The sequence below is a fragment of the Oncorhynchus gorbuscha genome, linkage group LG11 (assembly GCF_021184085.1).
Source record: "Oncorhynchus gorbuscha isolate QuinsamMale2020 ecotype Even-year linkage group LG11, OgorEven_v1.0, whole genome shotgun sequence".
Lineage (NCBI taxonomy): Eukaryota > Metazoa > Chordata > Actinopteri > Salmoniformes > Salmonidae > Oncorhynchus > Oncorhynchus gorbuscha.
This window is the reverse complement of record NC_060183.1, coordinates 58,601,748-58,625,133: the sequence shown is the minus strand read 5'-3', so window position 1 is coordinate 58,625,133 and position 23,386 is coordinate 58,601,748. Positions and strand designations below refer to the sequence as shown.

Here is a 23,386-nt window from a genome sequence, read left to right as displayed (position 1 = left end):
CAAGATTTGTTTGGTCGAGCAGTAGCAAATATATACCGTACCAGCCAAAAGTTTGGACACCAACTCATTCCAGGGTTTTTCCATTCTTTTTTTACATTGTAGAACAATAGTGAAGTGATCAACATTCTGAAATAACACATATGGAATCGTATAGGAAGCAAAAAAGTTAAACATTTTTTAAAAAAAGCACTCTTGGCATTCTCTCAACCAGCTTCATGAGGTAGTCACCTGGAATGCATTTCAATTAACAGGTGTGCCTTGTGAAAAGTCAATCTGTGGAATTTCTTTCCTTCTTAATGCGTTTGAGCCAATCAGTTGTGGTTGTGAAAAGGTAGGGCTGGTATACAGAAGATAGTCTTTTACCAAATAGGGCGAAGTCCATAATATGGCAAAAACAGCTCAAATAAGCAAAGAGAAACGACAGGCCATCATTACTTTAAGACATGAAGGCCAGTCAATCCAGAAAAAGAACTTTCAAAGTTTCTTCAAGTGCAGTCGCAAAAACCATCAAGCGCTATGATGAAACTGGCTCTTATGAGGAACAACACAGGAAAAGAAGACCCTGAGTTACCTCTGCTGCAGAGGACAAGTTCACTATAGTTAACTGCACCTCAGATTTCAGACCAAATAAATGCTTCACAGAGTTCAAGTAAAATACACATCTCAACATCAACTGTTCAGAGAAGACTGCGTGAATCAGGCCTTCATGGTCGAATGTCTGCGAATAAACCACTACTAAAGGACACACTCTTGGGTCAAGAAACATCAGCAATGGGCATTAGACTGGTGGAAATCTGTCCTTTGGTCTGATGAGTCCAAATTTGAGATTTTTGGATCCAACTGCTGTGTTTTTGTGAGAAGCAGAGTAGGTACACAGATTATCTCTGCATGTGTGGTTCCCACCATGAGGCACGGATGAGGTGGTGTGATGGTGCTTTGCTGTTGACACGGTCTGTGATTTATTTAGAATTCAAGGCACACTTAACCAGCATGGCTACCACAGAATTCTGCAGCGATATGCCATCCCATCTGGTTTGCGGAACTATCATTTGTTTTTCAACAGGACAATGACCCAACACACCCCCAGGCTGTGTAAGGGCTATTTAACCAAGAGGGAGAGTGATGGAGTGCTGCATCAGATGACCTGGTCTCCACAATCACCTGACCTCAACCCAATTGAAATGGTTTGGGATGAGTCGGACCACAGAGTGAAGGAAAAGCAGCCAACAAGTGCTCAGAATATGTGGGAACTCCTTCAAGAATGTTGGAAAAGCATTCCTTATGAAGCTGGTTGAGAGAATGCCAAGAGTGTGCAAAGCTGTCATCAAGACAAAGTGTGGCTACTTTGAAAAATCAGAAATATAAAATATATTTTGATTTGTTTAACACTTTTTTGGTTACTACATGATTCCATTTGTGTTATTTCACAGTTTTGATGTCTTCACTACTATTCTACAATGTAGAAAATAGTAAAAACAAAGAAAAACCCTTGAATGAGTCGGTGTGTCCAAACTTTTGACTGGTACTGTATGTTTATTGCATATTAATTGAATATTGCCAAATGCTTCAGCAAAAAATATTGAGCCCATTTAATGCAACCCTTGCAGTTAATAGACCACAAAGCTGCATACAACGTTTGGAAATTATAAGTTTACCTTTTCATCCATAGACTTTAAACACATCAAGTCTAACTGGACTGTTTATCTCACATCTGAAGGCTGGGAGGAATTTACAACATACCTCAGATTGCTAATATATATTTTGGAGTAATAATTACATAACCAACGCTGTCTAGTAGTATTAGGCCAGTGCGAATAGGTCACGTTCATGTGATGCATACATGTGTCACGTAAAGAGAGCAAGGGTTGAGGGAATGTTTCCCCTAAACAAATGAGGGATTTCAGTAACAGAACTTATCAGTCAGAAAAGGCTATAATTATGTTTCAGATTCAGGAACACAGCGCGAGACACTTTGATGTTCTGTGGTGGTGCCGTAGCAGGGAGGAGAGAGACACAATGGGTGCTAGTCAGTCACTTGCTGTTTTTTATTTTTTTTAAACACAGCACAGCAAGTCTGATCCTGGAACTTGCACAATCAAATCAATAGCTGGTTGGACTCCCACTAGTCATTTGTGTGTCTTAATTATTTAATCAAACAGTGTGCTTAAAGCATCAGACAAGCTCAGTGAATATACACTATATACAAAAGTATGTGGACAATGTGTTCTCTGGAGCTCGCCACCATTGGACTCTGGGGCAGTGGAAACACGTTTTCTGGAGTGATGAATCCCCTTTCACCATCTGGCAGTCCGACGGACGAATCTGGGTTTGGCAGATGCCAGGAGAACGCTACCTGCCCCAATGCATAGTGTCAACTGTAAAGTTTGGTGGAGGAGGAATAATGGTCTGGGGCTGTTTTTCATGGTTTAGGCTAGGCCCCTTAGTTCCAGTGAAGGGAAATTTCAATGTTACAGCATACAATGACATTCTAGACGATTCTGTGCTTCCAACTTCGTGGCAACAGTTTGGGGAAGGCTCTTTCCTGTTTCAGCATGACAATGCCCCTGTGCACAAAGCGAGGTCCATACAGAAATGGTTTGTCGAGATCGGCGTGGAAGAACTTGCCTGGCCTGCACAGAGCCCTGACCTCAACCCCATTGAACACCTTTAAGATGAATTGGAACGCTGACTGCGAGCCAGGCCTAACCAGTCCCTGACATCATTAATACTGTTGTGACGAAATGGAAGCAAGTGCCTGCAGCAATGTTCCAACATCTGGTGGAATATCTTACCAAAAGAGTGGAGGCTATTATAGCAGCAAAGACGGACCAACTCCATATTAATGTCCATGATTTTGGAATGAGGTATTAGACGAGCAGATGTCCACATACATTTGGTCACGTCGTGTAGTTGATTTAATTAAAACACATCGGATGTGTCAATATATGGAAAAATACACGTTTCAAAATGTAGACCAATCGATTGGTCGAAAGAACAGACAACCTATGGTCGATCAATTTAAAAAAAAGTTGGGGACAGCCCTAATAAACAACCAGGTGAGGTGGGGTGCTTTACCTGGAGAGGCTGGAGGTGGGGCTTGTGGGAGGGGAGGCGCATGGGGACTTCTTGGCTCTGCCGGGGGATGAGGAGGGGGAACAGGAGGAGCCCTTGTTCTGGAGCTGGCCCCTAGAACTCTTACTCTTCCTCTTCTCATGAGGGGACCTGGAGCACAGGGAGGGAGGGATAGAGCGAGAGAGACATGGTGAAACTGCCCAAACCCTTTCAGGAAGTAATGGATTGAGACACAAAACAGACAGTCACTGAGCTGCTGGAGCTCAAACTGCTACATTGAATAGAGAAATGTAGTTATCTCACAGCACTGTCCCACTGTTCCCCCTTTATGACTGTTTCCAAGGTTCCCAGCCCTATCTACCTGGATCTGGGGTGCCTCCTGGGCAGAGCGAGGTTGTTGCCAAGGCGACAGGCGGCAGGGCCGTAGCGCTCCCTCTCCTCACCCCTCCTCTCAGACGAGCGAGCCCTGCTGTCCCCCCTGTTCTTCCTCCCAGGGGACCTGGAGCGAGACCTGCAGACAGACACAGGGAATGAGAGATGAACACAGAGATGGAAGGAGGGAGAGAGAGACAGGAGGGAGAAGAGAAGGGGGGGAGTGAGAGAGAAAGAAAAAGGGAGAGGTGGGAAGAGGGAACACAGATGGAAGGACGGAGAGGAAAACTCAAAGCAACATAAAAAACTGAAATATGCAGTATTTTCCCCAGTGCCTGAGGCCAAACTAGCTTTTCTCTAGTGGTGAAGCACTGAGACCACTGAGGAGAGATGGAGGGTGTGAAATACTCAATCGGATGGAAATAGCTTTAACCAGCAGCTGGTCTCTGGGGCTGACCTTCCACACCCCAGCCTATTCCCTGGCCACCTAACTGCCCCCATGCCCTGTACTCTGACCTCAACTGCTCTACCCACCTCTCAGTATTATTACCTATCAGAGTACTGTTCATGGGTGTGCTCATAGTTACTATATTGAGATGGAGAGCAAAGGAAAAAATATTTTGAAATAGTTCTGAGTCTCCACTTATTAAGTAGAGTTAACCACTTTTCACTTGTTTACTCTTTAGAACCCATAGCGGCCATCGACTGGCGATTAAAATAAATACATAAATAAATAAATATATATATATATAGCGCTCGCGAACGGCCTTGTTTTTCAAACAATACTATATGTTTCTGTACCGCAAAGTGAACTTGCAAAAATACGTCCTTTTAGAAACGGCAATGATGCAGGTCTCTAGACGTTGTACACACGACATTGTGTCATTCTGAACTTCATCCACAACGTTATAATATTATATTTTGTTGGACTCAAGTGATATTCTTTTTGTGTGCACATGCGTGGGCTACGCAGAGAAGTAGTGGCTGGGTGTTGTTGGAGCGTTTGTTCATATTTGATCTGTGCCCCTGAACCTGCAGAATGAGCATGAGGAAGTCTATCGCTGGTGGGGTACGTTTCTCAAAACCAAATCGCACCCGCAAAAAAAGTGTCTGGTAACTTCTATAACATCCAAAATACAGATTTGGTTAAAAAACTAAGTTAAATTGTACTTGTTCCCCTCTGTTGCTCCAGTTAAGATCTCCATTAGATTGGACATATTAAGGGAGGACAAGAGGCCACTATGTAAATGTCAGTGGCTGTGTTCTAAATGGTCCGTTATTCCTTATAGATGCACAAAGCTCTGGTCAAAAGTACTGCACTATTTGAGGCGCAACCCGAGTGTCTACAGAGTGGTTAAATCACAGGCTCCCCTCTCTTCCTCTTTATAATACAGGACAGCCATTACGCCAGTACCATGGTGATTCAGCCGTTTCACATCCGACTGCCAAGAGCAACAACCACACCAAATGACTCACACAATAATAACAAAAACAATCACATTTCCCCTGATTTAAAGGCAACAACCCCCTCCAACCAGCTACAAATGAGCGTTTATTTAAGAACACTAGCGTACGTGCATGTCTGGATCCACTCTCAAACTGGCCACACACAGATGAAAACGTGATCTAATGGAGCCGTTTAAAAAGTACTTTGCAGCCGGGGACACAGTGGACCGCTGGACGAAAGCCAATTTGGCCCAAGGATAAACACAAACAGAGAGGTCATCCTCTGCCATAGGGGCTGAAGAGGTCACAAAGTGAGCAAAAAGGAAGTTGTCAGAGGAAGGGGTAGAGGGTCATTTAAAATTCAGGGGAAAATCTACATCCACTTAGCCTGAGCAGAGTACCAGAGCATATGATCAATGACTCCAAACCTCCATCAAAGAGACACTTTAAAGAGCAATTTGAATGAGTTCTGTCCACATCGAGACTATACCCCAAACGGCACTATTCCCTTTATAGTGCACTACTTTTGATCAGGGCCTATAGGGAATAGGGTGTCATTTGGGATGCAACCTTAGGACTCGTAGTGGCTGCTCTTTCCCATCCATCCCCAAATCTCCTACCTTATCATCTGTCCTGTATGGATGTTGTTAACCCCATCCTGGCCTTCATGGGCCCACGGGGGCCTCTACATTCCACTGGTAATGATCTTAGACTTCCCCCGGGGCAAAGGGCCCCAATTAAACCCCCAGAGGTGGAGCAAGGGTGCAGGAGCTAAGCATGGGGGCAGGACAGACCTGTCAATGACTACAGACAATGTCAGAGGGCTGACAGGACAGAGTTGACCTTGAGACTAAGACAGGATGCAGATGATGGACAGAGAGAAGGAGGGAGGGGTAGGTGGGAGGAGGGGAAGAGAGAGAGAAAGGGAGATGGTGGGAAAGCAGTAGGCCAGTTAATGACGAGCAGCTGACGAGTTAACGAGGGGGGAAACTCCCCCCGTGTCACAGCCAGGGTCCTCATTAACCACAAGGAAGGAAGGGGGGGAGAGAGAGAAAGAGCCATTGACTGCTAAGGGCTAATGGTGTCGAGCAGCATGACACCGCTCTCTCTCTCTGTATGAGTGTGATGGACAGTTATGACAGGGTCAGAGACATGCGTGTGTGTAAGCCTTTCAGTGTCTGACAGCACTCAGCGTGTCACTAACAGAGCTGGAGAGGAGGGGGAGAAAGGAGGAGAGTGAGCTGCCAGCTTAACTCGGTTGTCACCCCCGAGACCCAGACAGACAGGCTACCTCTCAAAGGACACCCTATTCCCTATATAGTGCACTACTTTTGACTAGGGCTCTATTCCCTAAACAGTGCACAACTTTTTCCCAGGGTGCTACTTGGGATACACAAAAACATATATGCAGCCAGCTAGCCACCTGCAGGAAGGCGCCATTCCCAAGACATCATTCTCAGGATTAGGAAGGAAGATGCTGGGGATTTATATTGTTTTTCACGCTGTAAAAGGTTCGAAGCTCATAACCTCTTCCAGCCTCCCAACACAAAACAAAACGCTGACTGATTCTGTGACTGGACATGATCAGGGATCCTTTTCACTCTCACGCACCCACAAGATTTCTGTATTTTATTTGACTTTCTCGGGCGAGGAGAAAAAAAATGAAGATTAAGTGATGAAATTTGACGTGCTTGCACATTAGAGGAGGGAAATCTCTGACACGAGGCTCAGCAGAGGCCCTCTTCTCAATCTAAGCCCTTTAATTCACATACTGTAAGTGATTTAAAACCTCGGGCAGAAACGATTAAATCTCAGAGAAATTACATTAAGGCTTGTCAGAATGACACGAGGCGGGCATAATTACAGAAACTCCACCCGCTGATAATGACAAACTGGCCGTGATTTCCAAAAAGAGTGATAGGGGGGGAGAAAACAATTGAGATGAAAAACTTGGAGAGTGTGTGGAGGCATCGGGAAACAGCGAGAGGAAGCCGACACACTATAGTGAAGCCGCTGCAAAATAATACTGCCAGCCAGCCAGAAAGCCACTTCCTTCATTAGGCAGTAGGCACGGTAGAGGCATCAGGTACTGTTAATGAATTATGTTCAGATGTCTGAGCCTCAGGCCAAACGACAACACCTATTCCACTGTAAAGGCCATGTTGTGATGAGAGAGAGAGTTTATTTTGTGGATAGGGGTTGGACCACTCACCTAGACCCGCGGACTGTTTTGTAAGCGCTGGGCAGGGTGTGCTTGGTTTTGGACCGCGACTTGGAGCGAGACCGCGATCTCGCCGGTGACCTCTTCTTGTGTTTCTTCTTCTTCTTGTCTCTGTCTCCTTTCGCTCTGTCCCGCTCCTTCTCCGGTCTTCTGGAGGTAGAGGAGGATGATGAGGTGGGTAGCAGGAGGGAGGAAGAGGGGGGCTCTTTGCTTTTGAAGGCCTTGGCGTCAGGGGGTCTTTGATCAGCAGGGTACACAGGTGCTCTGGAAGCCAACGGAGGGGGGACAGAGACGATGGGGGCCACTGGGAACTTTGGCAGCTGTGGCTAGGATAGAGGGAAGGAAAGAGAGAGAGTGAGAGGGATGAGCGTAGGAGAGAAATGAGCGGGGAAAGAGGGCATATTAATGACAGACAGATCTGCACCTTGGGCCTTTTCTAGTTTAACGAGTGCAAGAAAATCTGAAGGCTTCCCTCTCAGAATGAGCATACTGAGGAGTGAGAGAGAGAGGAAGTGAGGGAGGGAGAGCTAGAGAGAAAGTGATCGAGCTAGAGAGAGGAAGTGAGAGAGCAATAGAGATAGAGAGAGGAAGTGAGGGAGCTAGAGAGAGGAAGTGAGAGAGCAATAGAGATAGAGAGAGGAAGTGAGGGAGCTAGAGAGAGGAAGTGAGGGAGCAATAGAGCTAGAGAGAGGAAGTGAGGGAGCGATAGCGTTAGAAATAGGAAGTGAGGGAGCGATAGTGCTAGAGAGAGGAAGTGAGTGAGCGACAGTGCTAGAGAGAGAGTGTGACGAGGGCATTAACAATTGTCTCCTCCGTTACAGCCACTGGCTAAAGGTCATCTGGGAGACGCAATCTAATTCAGCCTGCATCTCCAATCAAGGTTGTGTGTGTGTGTGTGTGTGTGTGTGCACTCGACCGGCCGAAGTAAAAGGCAAAGCCCTGGGGCAGTGAGATCCTAGTCCTGGCTCTGTCCATAACTACTGCTCGCTGTGTGCTGGTTCTGGTTGGTTCTTCCCTCAGACTTACTCAGCTGCTAATTAAAAGATACTGGCTGGTTACACAACACAATGCAGCCTGATAGCTAGCACCCTGCCCTGCCTGCCTTGCTAACAAAACATAATTGGCCCTTCTCCACTGTCACCACGAAAGTGCCTCTAATTACTTCAGTATGTGTCTGTCTGGTTAAATTAGATCTTCTGCCCGCTGCTGGATCAAACATCACAACTGGGTGCCAATCAATGTAGCGCCATGCGCCATCAAACTCCATTTATATTACATTTTGCCATTGAGAGAAGAAAAACACCATATGTATTTATTTTCCAAGCTTTATTTGCCATGGAAAAGCCTTAGCAAGGACTTATGATGTGTAAGGTGTGTGCAATACTGGTGCCGTTAGGTATGGAAGTGTTCATATGTGGAACAAGAAAAAGTGTGTGTGAGAAAGAGAGCGAGAGCGACAGAGACAGAGCGAGAGAGCGCATGAGAGAGAGCCCGTGTGAATGTCACCTTATCTATTGAGACTCGGCTCTGGCGACAGTGAATCAAAGGAGACGAGGACACAATGTCTTCTCTTCCCAGCATGTTTAGAACCTACTCTGTCCCAATTCAGTGAAACAGGGCAACTTCTTCCTCCTCCTTTCTTTCCCTCACATGGAATGAGTGAGATACACACATTCTTCCCTCCCCTGCTGCTCCAGACAGAGCAAGAGGAGAGACGAAGGTGGAGAAAGATCTGTGTTATTGGCTTTAATAATAATAATTTGATAAAGCTTTGATAAAGTTTTCGGTATGAATATTTGGTAGTGCGGTGCGCTGCGGTGGCTCAGGGAAGATAATGAGGAGGATGTCTGGGGTTTGATTTCGCTTTGGGTTAAGAACAGCATGACATTTGGGTAGGTTTATTCCCAAGGACCATGGGTCGAGGAGAGTGTGTACGGTCTCTCACGCCTGCTCCAAGGTGATAGGGAAGGCTGCCCTCTCTGAAGCACACCGCACGGGAGAGAAGAGAGGCAAACCAGTGTAAGGAAAATGGGACAGGGAAGGAGAGGAGGAGGGACAGGGATGGAGTGTGTTTCAGAAAGGGACAAAAGAAGAAGAGAGCGATGGAAACAATCCATCATGAGCAAGAGAGGGTGTCAGAGGGACAGAAATGGAGCAAAAAACGAGCGAGAGGGCAGACAAGGGAAAGAGAAATGGACAGAGGGTGATTGAGAAGGGTGATGAACGAGAGAGGAAAAATAGCCAGAATCCACAACTCCCTGTGTGCAAATAAACTGCTCCAGGTCACCTTGCCTTGCCTGTTGTTGTACTGTAATCAGGCCACTCCACTTCGGCACCCAGAACTGTACTTTCAACACATCCCACCTGTGCACTGTAGCCCGACACCTACTTGGCCTTGTGCGCACACACAAAACACAGGGTACCTAGAAGCCCGATTCCAGTGACAGCTCAAGCTCTACCATTCACTCTTAATACTCTTTGATTAACAGGCTTTGACAGACTCAATATGTTTACAAGTGGTCCGTTGTAGCTCCATTGGTAGAGCATGGGACATGAAAGGGTAGTTGGTTTGATTCCTGGGACCACCCATACGTAAAATGTAAGCTAGCATGACTAAGTCGCTTTGGATAAAAACATTGCAAAATGGCATAGAAACACTGTATATGTAAACGCAACTACATCTGAAGATCAGGTTCTGGCACTATAATCAATAAATAATTCACACTTATAGCCAACTGTGGCTGCTTCTGGTACAATAGCAAAGCCAGACCCTGCGGCTTTCCTGGTCTTTCAGAGTTCAGAGGCAACATTTCAATTTTGTGTGTGTGGGGGCATTCTGATGAGGGGACCCTGTGGGATGTGAGAGGCTGGACACAACTCTAAACACACAAACTGTGCCAGCCAGGGAAAACAAGGCAATCAATCACCTTGATTTGGAAGAGTTCCAATGTTGGATAGACATAGCCAGCAAGCTAACATAGCATCCCTCTCTTTTTGAGCCTTGTGTTTGAGTAGGCTAAACTAGCTAGCTGCATTCGATGCCAGTTGATTGGGGTCGCCAGATGATTTGCCAGCTCCTGAAAGCTTGGCTGCATGTTTAAACACCCCCAGATCCACGCATATTTTCTGGTAAAAGCCAACACTGGCTATCAGAGAGACAGAGGGACCGTATGAGAGGGAAAGAGTGTGAAAGAAAGAGGGGGGGTGAGGTAGAGAAAGGGGAGAAAGAGACTTCTCCCTGCTCCTTTCCCTCTCTCTGGATCTGATGGGGCTCTGCCTGCCGTGGGAGGTCTGGACCAATCACCGGGAGCTGCGGGAGCACGCCATCCTGCTTCTCGTGGGCCCGTGAAAGGTTCCACGAATAGTTTGAGGGGTAGGAATGGGCGGATTTCTCCATCCACTTGCATTGTATTGGGCAGTTCAATGGTGAGAAATGTCTCAGTCCCTGGAGCAAAAACGTATCCAAGAGCATGAGTACAGGTCATCAATAAGCTGCTCCCAAACATTTTAAACCTGCATCAGGAAAGTGAGTCTATCATAGTTCATGTGGTATTCAATGACATTATGAAGGTCAACTCAGAACAGTTGAAGATGGATTTTAAAGAACTGATTGGGTCTCTGCTTAACACCAACAAAGGCCTATAATATCTGGCCCTGTGCAATCCCTAAATCGTGGCATTGAACGTTTCAGCAGACCTTTAGCCATTCATAACTAGCTACTTGACTATTGCAGCTCTGTCGGGGTCACATTTATTGATCATTTTGATACCTTCTGGAAACAAAGCTTGTTTTAAGAAGAGGATGGGATCCACCCAACTTTTGTAGGTTCCAGAATCCTTTCACAGGATTATACAGATGTGTTGAGACAATGACATATGAATGACCCAAACCCAGCTCAGTTAATCCCAACCATTGCGTCGCTGAGTTGTCATAATGCTTCAGGAAATGTACATTTTCCCAGGGGCATTGGAAGACACAATGTAAGTAACCTAATATATTTCCATCTAACTGCCCTTAATGCCTCTGCTGATTTTACAGCTTTTGTATGCAGTAATCATGTGCCTTTGAACCAGTTATACTGTTAGAACTGAGTCGGTGTGCCCTAGCATGAAGTCCATTGTGTGCAGCTCACCCTCCACTAACATAAATAACATGAGCATGTCTACTTCTGCTAAGCTTCCCATTAAAGCAATGAAAACAACCATGCATCCCAGAAGTGCTAAAAATAGCCCACATTAACATATGTAGCTTAAGAAACAAGGTTCATCAAATCAATCATTTGCTAGTAACATTCTGACAATCTCTGAAACTCACTCAGATAATACCTTTGATGATAGTGGTAGCAATACATGGTTGTTACATCTACAGAAAATACAGTAATGCCAATGGTGGAGGTGTTGCTGTTTATATTCAGAACCACATTCCTGTAAAGCTTAGAGAAGATATCGTGTTAAATAATGTTGAAGTAATATGGCTATAGGTTCATCAGCCTCACCTAAAGCCCAATGTTTTGGGAAGCTGCTATAGACCACCTAGTGCTAACAGTCAATATCTGGATAACATGTGTGAAATGCTTGATAATGTATGAGATATCAACAGAGGTGTATATTTTCTGGATGATTTCAATATTGACTGGCTTTCATCAAGCTGCACACTCAAGAAAAAGCTACAAACTGTAACTCGTGCCTGCAATCTGGTTCAGGTTATCAATCAACCTACCAGGGTAATTAGAAACAGCACATGAATGAACTCAACATGAATTGATCAAATCTTTACTAATGCTGCAGAAATTTGCTTTAAAGCAGTATCCAAATTCATCAGATGTAGTGATCATAATATAGTTATCCATATCTAGGAAAACCAAAGTTCCAAAGGCTGGGCCTAATATAGTGTATAAGAGGTCATACATAAGTTTTGTAGTGATTCCTATGTTGTTTATGTAAAGAATATTTGTTGGTCTGTAGTGTGTGTTGGGGAGCAACCAGATTCTGCACTTGACACATTTTTATGGAATGGTCTGCCTACCCATGTGAGAGACAAAGACTCGGTCTCAACCTTTAAGTCTTTATTGAAGACGCATCTCTTCGGTAGGTCCTATAATTGACTGTAGTCTGGCCCAGGAGTGTGAAGGTGAACGGAAAGGCACTGGAGCAACGAACCGTCCTTGCTGTCTCTGCCTTGCCGGTTTCCCTCTCTCCACTGGGATTATCTGCCTCTAACCCTATTACAGGGGCTGAGTAACTGGCTTACTGGTGCTCTTCCATGCAGTCTCTAGGAGGGGTGCGTCATTTGAGTGGGTTGAGTCACAGACGTGATCTTCCTGTCTGGGTTCGCTCCCCCCTTTGGGTTGTGCCGTGGCGGAGATCTTTGTGGGCTATAATCGGCCTTGTCTCAGGATGTTAAGTTGGAGGTTGAAGATATCCCTCTAGCGGTGTGGGGGCTGTGCTTTGGCAAAGTGGGTTTATAACCTGCCTGTTCGGCCCTGTCCGGGGGTATCATCGGATGGGGGCCACAGTGTCTCCTGACCCCTCCTGTCTCAGCCTTCAGTATTTATTCTGCAGTAGTTTGTGTCGGGGGGCTAGGGTCAGTCTGTTATATCTTGAGTATTTCTCCAGTGTCCTGTGTGAATTTAAGTATGCTCTTTCTAATTCTCTCTATGTCTCGGGGGACCTGAGTCTTAGGACCATGCCTCAGGACTACCTGACATGATGACTCCTTGTTGTCCCCAGTCCACCTGGCCGTGCTGCTGCTCCAGTTTCAACTGTTCTGCCTGCAGCTATGGAACCCTGACCTGTTCACCGGACGTTCCACCTGTCCCAGACCTGCTGTTTTCAACGCTCTAGAGTCAGCAGGAGCGGTAGAGATACTCTTAATGATCGACTCAGAAAAGCCAAATGATAACCTCCTGAGGTGCTGACCTGTTGCATCCTCGACAACTACTGTGATTATTATTATTTGACCATGCTGGTCATTTATGAACATTTGAATATCTTGACCATGTTCTGTTATAATCTCCACCCGGCACAGCCAGAAGAGGACTGGCCACCCCTCATAGCCTGGTTCCTCTCTAGGTTTCTTCCTAGGTTTGGTCCTTTCTAGGGAGTTTTTCCTAGCCACCGTGCTTCTACACCTGCATTGCTTGCTGTTTGGGGTTTTAGGCTGGGTTCACTTTGTGACATCAGCTGATGTAAGAAGGGCTTTATAAATACATTTGATTTGATTTATTCCAGTTACTAATAAGCCTGCACCAAGAAAATGAGTAAAAACTGTTAAATCCCAGTGGATTGATGAGGAATTGAAACTATACTATGAATCAAAGAAATTATATAAAGAATGAGAGTAAAAAGCTTTGGAGCACCGTAAATGAATGTTTGCCTTTTTTCCCAAACACAACACCATCATTCATTGAATCAGATGGCTCATTCATCACAAAACCCACTGATATTGCCAATTACTTTAATACGTTTTTAATTGGCAAGATTAGCAAACTTAGGCATGACATGCCAGCAACAAATGCAGGCACTTTCAAAATAAAGAAAAACCCTTGAATGAGTAGGTGTTTTAAAACTTTTGGCAGGTAGTGTACACGCATACACTTCCTGTTTCCCAGACATAGCTCATTGTAATATTATTTGTACTTTGTATTTAGCTTATACACACACAACATATTTATTTAAATACAGAATTCTTGACATAGCTCACTCTAATATATCTACTGATGTACAGTGCACTCGAAAAGTATTCCGACCCCTTGACTTTTTCCACATTTTGTTACATTACAGCCTTAGTCTAAAATTGATTAACAATTTTTTCCCCACATCAATCTACACACAATACCCCATAATGGCTAACATAACTAAAACAGGTTTTTAGACATTTTTGCAATTATGCTGCAGGACTTAGAGGTGATTTGTGGTTTAGTACAGTACCCTGCGTCACCACTTCAAATCAAATCTGTTTATATAGCCCTTCTTACATCAGCTGATATCTCAAAGTGCTGTACAGAAACCCAGCCTAAAACCACAAACAGCAAGCAATGCAGGTGTAGAAGCAGTGCAAGGGGGAGTTAGAGCACTGATTATGCTTTTGGGTCCTACTGTGTCTAACTGAATGAATGGGCAACATTCATCTAAATAGAAACTGAATTGTGCACAACTTCAGTATTACTTACTAAAACTGTTGTACCGGTCAGGTTGTACAGCGCATGAGTGGCGCAACGGTCTAAGTCAACACATAACAGTGCAAGCTGTGATGCTACAGATGCTGGTTCATTACTCGTGCTGGCCTCGACTGGGTTTTTGTTTCTCTCCCTCTAAAAACAGAAATGAATCATTTCAAATAACAAACTGGCTTTATTTACTAACTAGTAACAACGTCTCACCCCATGTTTAAGAACAGCCTTTTTCCTCGCTCATTTTACGTTATTTGAAAACGGAATCCTCTCCAAAATATATATATATATTTTTAAACAAAACAATTATTATTACATTTAGAAGTATATAAAAGCCCATTGTATATTCTCCCAGATACATTATTAACTCTGTTATTAGCAGGACAAAATATATTGGTCATGGCTCCAAATGGGAGAATGCCTTGCAGTTCTCCAGCTGTATACACTGAAAGTGTGTGAGGTTCAAGGCACGAAGGCAGGGGTCATGGGACGGACCTCAGAGCAGCGCACAGAAGATGGACCTAGCCCATGGGGATGGGAGGTGGAGGAGTGGACCCCCACCCCGCCACACTGGGAAGCACAGAGCAACACTAAGGCACATTGCACTAATAATGGCACTGACTAGGGAAACGTTCCCACTGTTCTTAGTGCCAGTCTGCACGTTCAAACTACAACAATGTAACTAATAGTGGCATCTTTATGTTTTCGTTAATAAAATAATGATAAAAATACTCTTTCAAAATGCCGATGTTTGTTTAATTATGGATCCATAACCAATTACTATGGGAAAACATATCACTGAATTACAGAAATATTGGAAAAAAAAGTTGTCTAATGAAGGTCTAATGAACTGCAAAAATCTCTGAAACTGGAAACACTTATCTCCCTCACTAGCTTTAAGCACCAACTGTCAGAGCATCTTACAGACTACTGCACCTGTACATAGCCCACCTATAATTTAGCCCAAACAACTACCTCTTTCCCAACTGTATTTCATTTATTTACTTATTTTGCTCCTTTGCAACCCATTATTTTTATTTCTACTTTGCACATTCTTCCATTGCAAAACTACCATTCCAGTGTTTTACTTGCTATATTGTATTTACTTTGCCACCATGGCCTTTTTTTGCCTTTACCTCCCTTCTCACCTCATTTGCTCACATTGTATATAGACTTGTTTATACTGTATTATTGACTGTAAGTTTGTTTTACTCCATGTGTAACTCTGTGTCGTTGTATCTGTCGAACTGCTTTGCTTTATCTTGGCCAGGTCGCAATTGTAAATGAGAACTTGTTCTCAACTTGCCTACCTGGTTAAATAAAGGTGAAAAAAAAAAGGTTAACAAATTGTTGCTGACTGGAAAATACTCTTTCAAAACACACATGGTCACGTTGTACAGTGCCATTATGGCTATTAGCAGGTAGCTGGACAATAGACTTACCTAGATGGAGGGTAGGGGGAGAATTATATCGTCAAATGTATTTCTTAGTTAGGTTGGCTGTATCACAACTGGCTGTGATTGGTTGCAATTTCAGTTTAATCCACCAGAAACTACAGAATAAGTAATACAACAAAAATATTACTATTATTATGCATCACATCCGACCGTGATTGGGAGTCCCATAAGGTGGCGCACAATTGGCCCAGCATTTCTCTCCTAAAAAACATACATGTTTTAGCCTTTACAAATATTATTTTGGCCTTTATTCAGATTGAAATTGCTCACTTTCGAAAAAATAAATAAAATGAAATAACCTCCAAAATATCGTTATTATTATCAAGTTGATGGCACAGTCATATAGCCGGCACCTACATAAAGCTGAGTGACTCACTCATGCATGGCTTTGGATCAAAATAAATAAGTCCCAACATTCTTTCTGATAGTCTTTAATAAATACATTTTTGGTTATCCTCATTTTTGGTTATCCTGACCTGGACACCATGCACAGTATTAGCAGTATTATTAGTGTCCATTAGCAGGACAATATACCTGCTAACACTTTTCTGTATTTTGATACTATGTGGATGGGTCCTCCATAGTGGTGCAGCTAAGTCACCGCATCGCATTGCAATATGCGTCGCTACAGATACCCGTGCCGGCCTCCATCGGGAGACCAATGAGGTGGCTTTTGGTTTTTAATTTAGAATCCTCTATGTAATTATTGGCGGAGAGTCATGTCATATTTTTTGATATACTGTAAGCCTTTTGTAGGCAACATGAGCCTCACTAGTGTGTAGTAATGTGCTGCTAAAAGTGGTGTATATCTTATTTACAGAGCATATTGAAGACAGAAGCAATAGTCTACAACTCCTTTACCACCGTTTCACACTGCTCTGAGACAAGAATGGGGAATGGTCTTAACAAATCAATGAGATTTATATTTTGACTGAATCGCCGCTCGGGTATTGGTTACAATTAGGGTGTAGAAATGTTATGCTCTTAGTGTAACCTTTATTTAACTAGGTAAGTCAGTTATGAAAAAAATATTATTTACAAGGACAGCCTACTCCCCCCCATCGGGGAATTGAACCACGGTCTCCCGCGGGCCTGCACAACACAGGGATTCTTTAGCTAAATAGCCCAGAACTGTAGCCTACTCCCGACCATCACGTTGTACAGCACCATATTTTCCATTCCATTCCATTTTTCTTGGAGTAGAAACACCATGATATTATTCAATTTAATTAAGCAACATTTCTTAAAATCAGTCTCATTATACTATGTTCTTACAAAAAAGGTTTTAAATTCTCTAGTACAGCCACTATTTAAGGCTATCAAATGCTTCTCAAAGATGCCCTCTGGTGGTCCAACTAGCATTAATGGTACCAGTGGTTGGCACTTAAATAATGTGCCATAGAATTCTGCACCACTATGCACGCTGTGTCTCAGTACGCTGCAACTTTTAAAGGACAAACCACTAAGTATTCAGGCACTTCACTCAGTACTTTGTGGAAGCACCTTTGACATTGATTACAGCCTCAAGTCTTTTTGGGTAAGACGCTACAACGCACACCTGTATTTGGGGAGTTTCTCCCATTCTTCTCTGCAGATCCTCTCAAGCTCTGCCAGGTTGGATGGGGAGCATTGCTGCATAGCCAATTTCAGCTCTCTCAAGAGATGTTTGATCAGGTTCAAGTCCGAGGTCCTGAGCACTCTGGAGCATGTTTTCTTCAAGGATCCCTCTGTACTTTGCTCTGTTCATCCTTGCCTTGACTAGTCTCACAGTTCCTGCCGCTGAAACATATCCCCACAGCATGATGCTGCCACCATGCTTCACCATAGGGATGGTGCCAGGTTTCCTCCAGACGTGATGCTCGGCATTCAGACAATATTGGTTTCATCAGACCAGAGAATCTTGTTTCTCATGGTCTGAGTGTCTTTAGGTGCCTTTTGGCAAACTCTAAACGGCCCTTCCCCCCTGATTGTTCAGTTTGGAATGGCGGCCAGCTCTAGGAAGAGTCTTGGTGGTTTTACTATTTTCTACATTGTAGAATAATAGTGAATACATCAAAACTATGAAATAACACATATGGATGTAATAACCATAAAGTGTTAAACAATTCTAAATATATTTTATATTTGAGATTCTTCAAAGGAGCCACCCTTTGCCTTGATGACAGCTTTGCGCAATCTTGGCATTCTCTCAACAAGCTTCATGAGGTCACATGGAATGTATTTCAATTAACAGGTGTGCCTTGTTAAAAGTTAATTTGTGGAATTTATTTCCTTAATGAGTTTGAGCCAATCAGTTGTGTTGCGACAAGGTAGGTGTGGTATGCAGAAGATAGTCCTATTTGATATGTAAGTTTATTAGAGATCAGTGATACTATCAAGAGCAGTGAGCGGTTTCCTTTTTCCTTCATCTCGCCCTATTTGGCAAAAGACCAAGTCTAAATTATGGTAAGAACAGCTCATATAAGCAAAGAGAAACGACAGTCCATCATTACCTTAAAACATGAAGGTCAGTCAATGCGGAAAATTTCAGGAACTTTGAAAGTTTCTTTAAGTGCAGTCGCAAAAACCATCAAGCGCTATGATGAAACTCTAATGAGGACTGCCACAGGAATGGAAGCCCCAGTTACGTTTGCTGCAAAGGATAAGTTTATTAGAATTAGCAGCCTCAGCAATTGCAGCCCAAATAAATGTTTCACAGAGTTCAAGTAACAGACACATCTCAACATCAACTGTTCAGAGAAGACTGTTTGAATCAGGAATTCATGGTCGAATTGCTGCAAAGAAACCACTATTTAAAGGACACCAATAAGAAGAAGAGACTTGCTTGGCCCAAGAAACATGAGCAATGGACATTTGACTGGTGGAAATCTGTCCAAATTTGAGATTTTTGGTTCCAACCGCCGTATCTTTGTGAGACGCAGAGTAGGTGAACGGATGATCTCCACATGTGTGGTTCCCACCGTGAAGCATGGAGGAGGTGGTGTGATGGTGCTTTGCTGGTGACACAGTCAGTGATTTATTTAGAATTGATGGCACACTTGACCAGCATGGTGTTGGGTTCCAATTCTCAGAGTAAAAACTCAACGGACATTATGAAAGCTTAAACAAGTTTATTATGCCCAGAGGATCAATACAGCTGCATTAGACAAAACAGAAGGTCATGTGGTCTGATGAGACACAAATAGAGCTTTTTGGTCTAAACTCCACTCGCCGTGTTTGGAGGAAGAAGAAGGATGAGTACAACCCCAAGAACACCATCCCAACTGTGAAGCATGGAGGTGGAAACATAATTCTTTGGGGATGCTTTCCTGCAAAGGGGAGGATGGATGGGGCCATGTATCGCGAGATCTTGGCCAACAACCTCCTTCCCTCAGTAAGAGCATTGAAGATGGGCTGTGGCTGGGTCTTCCAGCATGACAACGACCCGAAACACAATAAGTGCGCTCAGCATATGTGGGAACTCCTTCAAGACTGTGGGAAAAGCATTCCAGGTGAAACTGGTTGAGAGAATGCCAAGAGTGTGCAAAGCTGTCATCAAGGCAAAGTGTGGCTACTTTGAAGAATTTAAAATATAAAACATTTTATTTGATCAATTTTAGAATAAGGCTGTAGCGTAACAAAATGTGGAAAAGGTGGGGGTCTGAATACTTTCCAAAGGCAGTGTACATATCATTCTTAGTATGTCTTGAGTAAATTATTCTGTTGTACATACTTAGACTGCATTTTGATTACTGTTACAGTGCTATTTGGATTGTTAATTGGATTCGTTCCAACAGAGATTTCTTGTATTTTTTGTAGTACATAAAAAAAGTTTATTATTTGTGTACTTGTTTGACATTTTACTGCATTGTTAGAAACTAGTAACATAAGAATTTCACCGCTATAACATCTGCTAAGCTGTGCACCCGACTAATAAACTTTGATTTGATTTCATAGATACTACCGTTCAAAAGTTTGCCGTCACTTAACAATGTCTCAGAATAAGAATAGACTGATGAATTTCAGAAGAAAGTTCTTTGTTTCTGGCCATTTTGAGCCTGCAATTGAACCCACAAATGCTGATACTCAACTATTCTAAAGAAGGACAGTATTATTGCTTCTTTAATCAGGACAACAGTTTTCAGCTGTGCAAACATACTTGCAAATGGGTTTTCTAATGATCAATTAGCCTTTTAAAATAATAAACTTGGATTAAGCTAACAACGTGCCATTGGAAAACAGGAGTGATGGTTGCTGATAATGGGCCTCAGTACACCTATGTAGATATTCCATAAAAAATCTGCCATTTCCAGCTACAATAGTCATTCACAACATTTACGATGTTAATGTTGGTAACCAAGATGGCATAGCAGTTCAGACGTCTTTTGTCCTCGTCTTGTCGTGTCTTGTGTATATATATATATATATATATATATATATATATATATATATATATATATATATATATACAACATTTTTCACATACATTTTATTTTTATTTTCCACCAACTCATCTTCAAAACACTCTCCTGCAACCCGCCTCACCAATTTATATTTATTAAAAAGTATTATTTACCTCAAATCTGTAATCCTCCAAGAAGCTAGCCAGAAACTAGTCAGAAGCTAGCCCAGAAGCTAGCCCAGAAGCTAGTTCAGAAGCTAGCCCAGAAGCTAGTTCAGAAGCTAGTTCAGAAGCTAGTTAGCTTCTTTACTGGCAAATCGTTAGTAATCGTTAGTATTCAGCTAACCACGGTTTGTGATCATCAGCTATCCTTTTAGCTCGAAAATCTATTGTCAGTTTTGTACGGCGCAGCGCGGCTCGGAACGGAACATACCGGACCAATTTGTCTCTCCATGTCCCTGGATTTCAACTGCTTCTGGACATTCATACCCGGATCTCACAGTTAGCTAGCTGCTATCCGTGTGACTATCGGCTTTCGTCGATTCCGGAGCAAACATCAATTATTCCGGAGCTAGCCAGCTCCGTCAATCACTCCTGAGTTCAATCAATCACTCCTTGGCTGCAGTCACCGGACCCGTTTTACTGACTACACGGAGCCCCACCGGGCCTTCACAACTGGACTGCCGACGTTATCCACCCGAAGGAGATCCGGCTGGCTCCCCCGGTTGCGACGTTACCTGAACGCCCATCTGCGGCCTGCTAACCGTTAGCTGTCTTACCGGCTGCTATCTGAATAGACAATCAGACAATTTATTTAACTATATCTATATCTATTGTTTTTATTTTTGTTGTTGTTGTGTGATTTAGATTAATCCCCTCTACCACACGGAACCCCACTAATCTACTGACGGAACGCAAGAGGTGGCTAACAACAGACATCCATCCTATGCTAGCTTGCTACCGATGGCCTGGCTAGCTGTCTAAATCGCAGTGACCCCCCAACCAACCTCTCCACTCACTGGACCCTTTTGATCACTCGACGAAGCATGCCTCTCCTTAATGTCAATATGTCTTGTCCATTGCTGTTCTGGTTAGTGTTTATTGGCTTATTTCACTGTAGAGCCTCTAGTCCTGCTCACTATACCTTATCCAACCTATTAGTTCCACCACCCACACATGCAATGACATCTCCTGTTTTCAATGATGTTTCTAGAGACAATATCTCTCTCTTCATCACTCAATACCTAGGTTTACCTCCACTGTATTCACATCCTACCATACCTTTGTCTGTACATTATACTTTGATGCTATTTTATTGCCCCCAGAAACCTCCTTTTACTCTCTGTTCCAGACGTTCTAGACGAACAATTCTTATTGCATTTAGCCGCACGCTTATTATACTCCTCCTATGTTCCTCTGGCGATGTAGAGGTGAATCCAGGACCTGCAGTGCCTAGCTCCACTCCTATTCCCCAGCCACTCTCTTTTGACGACTTCTGTAACCGTAATAGCCTTGGTTTCATGCATGTTAACATTAGAAGCCTCCTCCCTAAGTTTGTTCTATTCAGTGCTTTAGCACACTCTGCCAACCCGGATGTTCTAGCTGTGTCTGAATCCTGGCTTAGGAAGACCACCAAAAATTCAGAAATTTTAATTCCAAACTACAACATTTTCAGACAAGATAGAACTGCCAAAGGGGGCAGTGTTGCAATCTACTGCAAAGATAGCCTGCAGAGTTCTGTCCTACTATCCAGGTCTATACCCAAACAATTTGAACTTCTACTTTTAAAAATCCACCTCTCTAAAAACGAGTCTCTCACCGTTGCCGCCTGCTATAGACCACCCTCTGCCCCCAGCTGTGCTCTGGACACCATATGTGAACTGATTGCCCCCCATGTATCTTCAGAGCTCGTGCTGCTAGGCGACCTAAACTGCAACATGCTTAACACCCCAGCCATCCTACAATCTAAACTTGATGCCCTCAATCTCACACAAATTATCAATGAACCTATCAGGTACCTCCCCAAAGCCTTTAACATGGGCACCCTCATAGATATCATCCTAACCAACTTCCCCTCTAAATACACCTCTGCTGTCTTTAACCAAGATCTCAGCGATCACTGCCTCATTGCCTGCATCCGTAATGGGTCAGCGGTCGAACGACCTCCACTCATCACTGTAAAACGCTCCCTGAAACACTTCAGTGAGCAGGCCTTTCTAATCAACCTGTAACGGGGTATCCTGGAAGGATATTGATCTCATCCCGTCAGTAGAGGATGCCTGGATATTTAAAACAAATGCCTTCCTAACCATCTTAAATAAACATGCCCCATTCAAGAAATTTAGAAACAGGAACAGATATAGCCCTTGGTTCTCCCCAGACCTGACTGCCCTTAACCAACATAAAAACATCCTATGGCGTTCTGCATTAGCATCGAACAGCCCCCGTGATATGCAGCTGTTCAGGGAAGGGAAACCATTATACACAGGCAGTTAGAAAAGCCAAGGCTAGCTTTTTCAAGCAGAAATTTGCTTCCTGCAACACTAACTCAAAAACGTTCTGGGACACTGTAAAGTCCATGGAGAATAAGAACACCTCCTCCCAGCTGCCCACTGCACTGAAGATAGGAAACACTGTCACCACTGATAAATCCACCATAATTGAGAATTTCAACAAGCATTTTTCTATGGCTGGCCATGCTTTCCACCTGGCTACTCCTACCCCGGTCAACAGCACTGCACCCCCAACAGCAACTCGCCCAAGCCTTCCCCATTTCTCCTTCTCCCAAATCCATTCAGCTGATGATCTGAAAGAGCTGCAAAATTTGGACCCCTACAAATCAGCCGGGCTAGACAATCTGGACCCTTTCTTTCTAAAATTATCTGCCGAAATTGTTGCCACCCCTATTACTAGCCTGTTCAACCTCTCGTGTCGTCTGAGATTCCCAAAGATTGGAAAGCAGCTGTGGTCATCCCCCTCTTCAAAGGGGGGGGAAAGTCTTGACCCAAACTGCTACAGACCTATATCTATCCTACCATGCCTTTCTAAGGTCTTCGAAAGCCAAGTCAACAAACAGATTACCGACCATTTCGAATCTCACCATACCTTCTCTGCTATGCAATCTGGTTTCAGAGCTGGTCATGGGTGCAACTCAGCCACGCTCAAGGTCCTAAACGATATCTTAACCGCCATCGATAAGAAACATTACTGTGCAGCTGTATTCATTGATCTGGCTAAGGCTTTCGACTCTGTCAATCACCACATCC

The 23,386-nt window shown here is 43.6% G+C and overlaps 1 protein-coding gene across 5 annotated transcripts in view; it reads right to left on the bottom strand.

Annotated features, from left to right (window-relative positions):
- The window catches only part of LOC124049018 (splicing factor, suppressor of white-apricot homolog), a 136,764-nt gene that overhangs the window by 19,593 nt on the left and 93,785 nt on the right, over window positions 1-23,386 (bottom strand). For all 5 annotated transcript variants that reach the window (XM_046370295.1, XM_046370296.1, XM_046370298.1 and 2 more), the window contains exons 14-16: window positions 7,103-7,437; window positions 3,434-3,583; window positions 3,076-3,222 (exon numbers count right to left, since the gene is read on the bottom strand). In XM_046370295.1, the coding sequence (XP_046226251.1) occupies window positions 3,076-3,222; window positions 3,434-3,583; window positions 7,103-7,437 (632 nt within the window). The remainder of the gene's footprint in view (window positions 1-3,075; window positions 3,223-3,433; window positions 3,584-7,102; window positions 7,438-23,386) is intronic.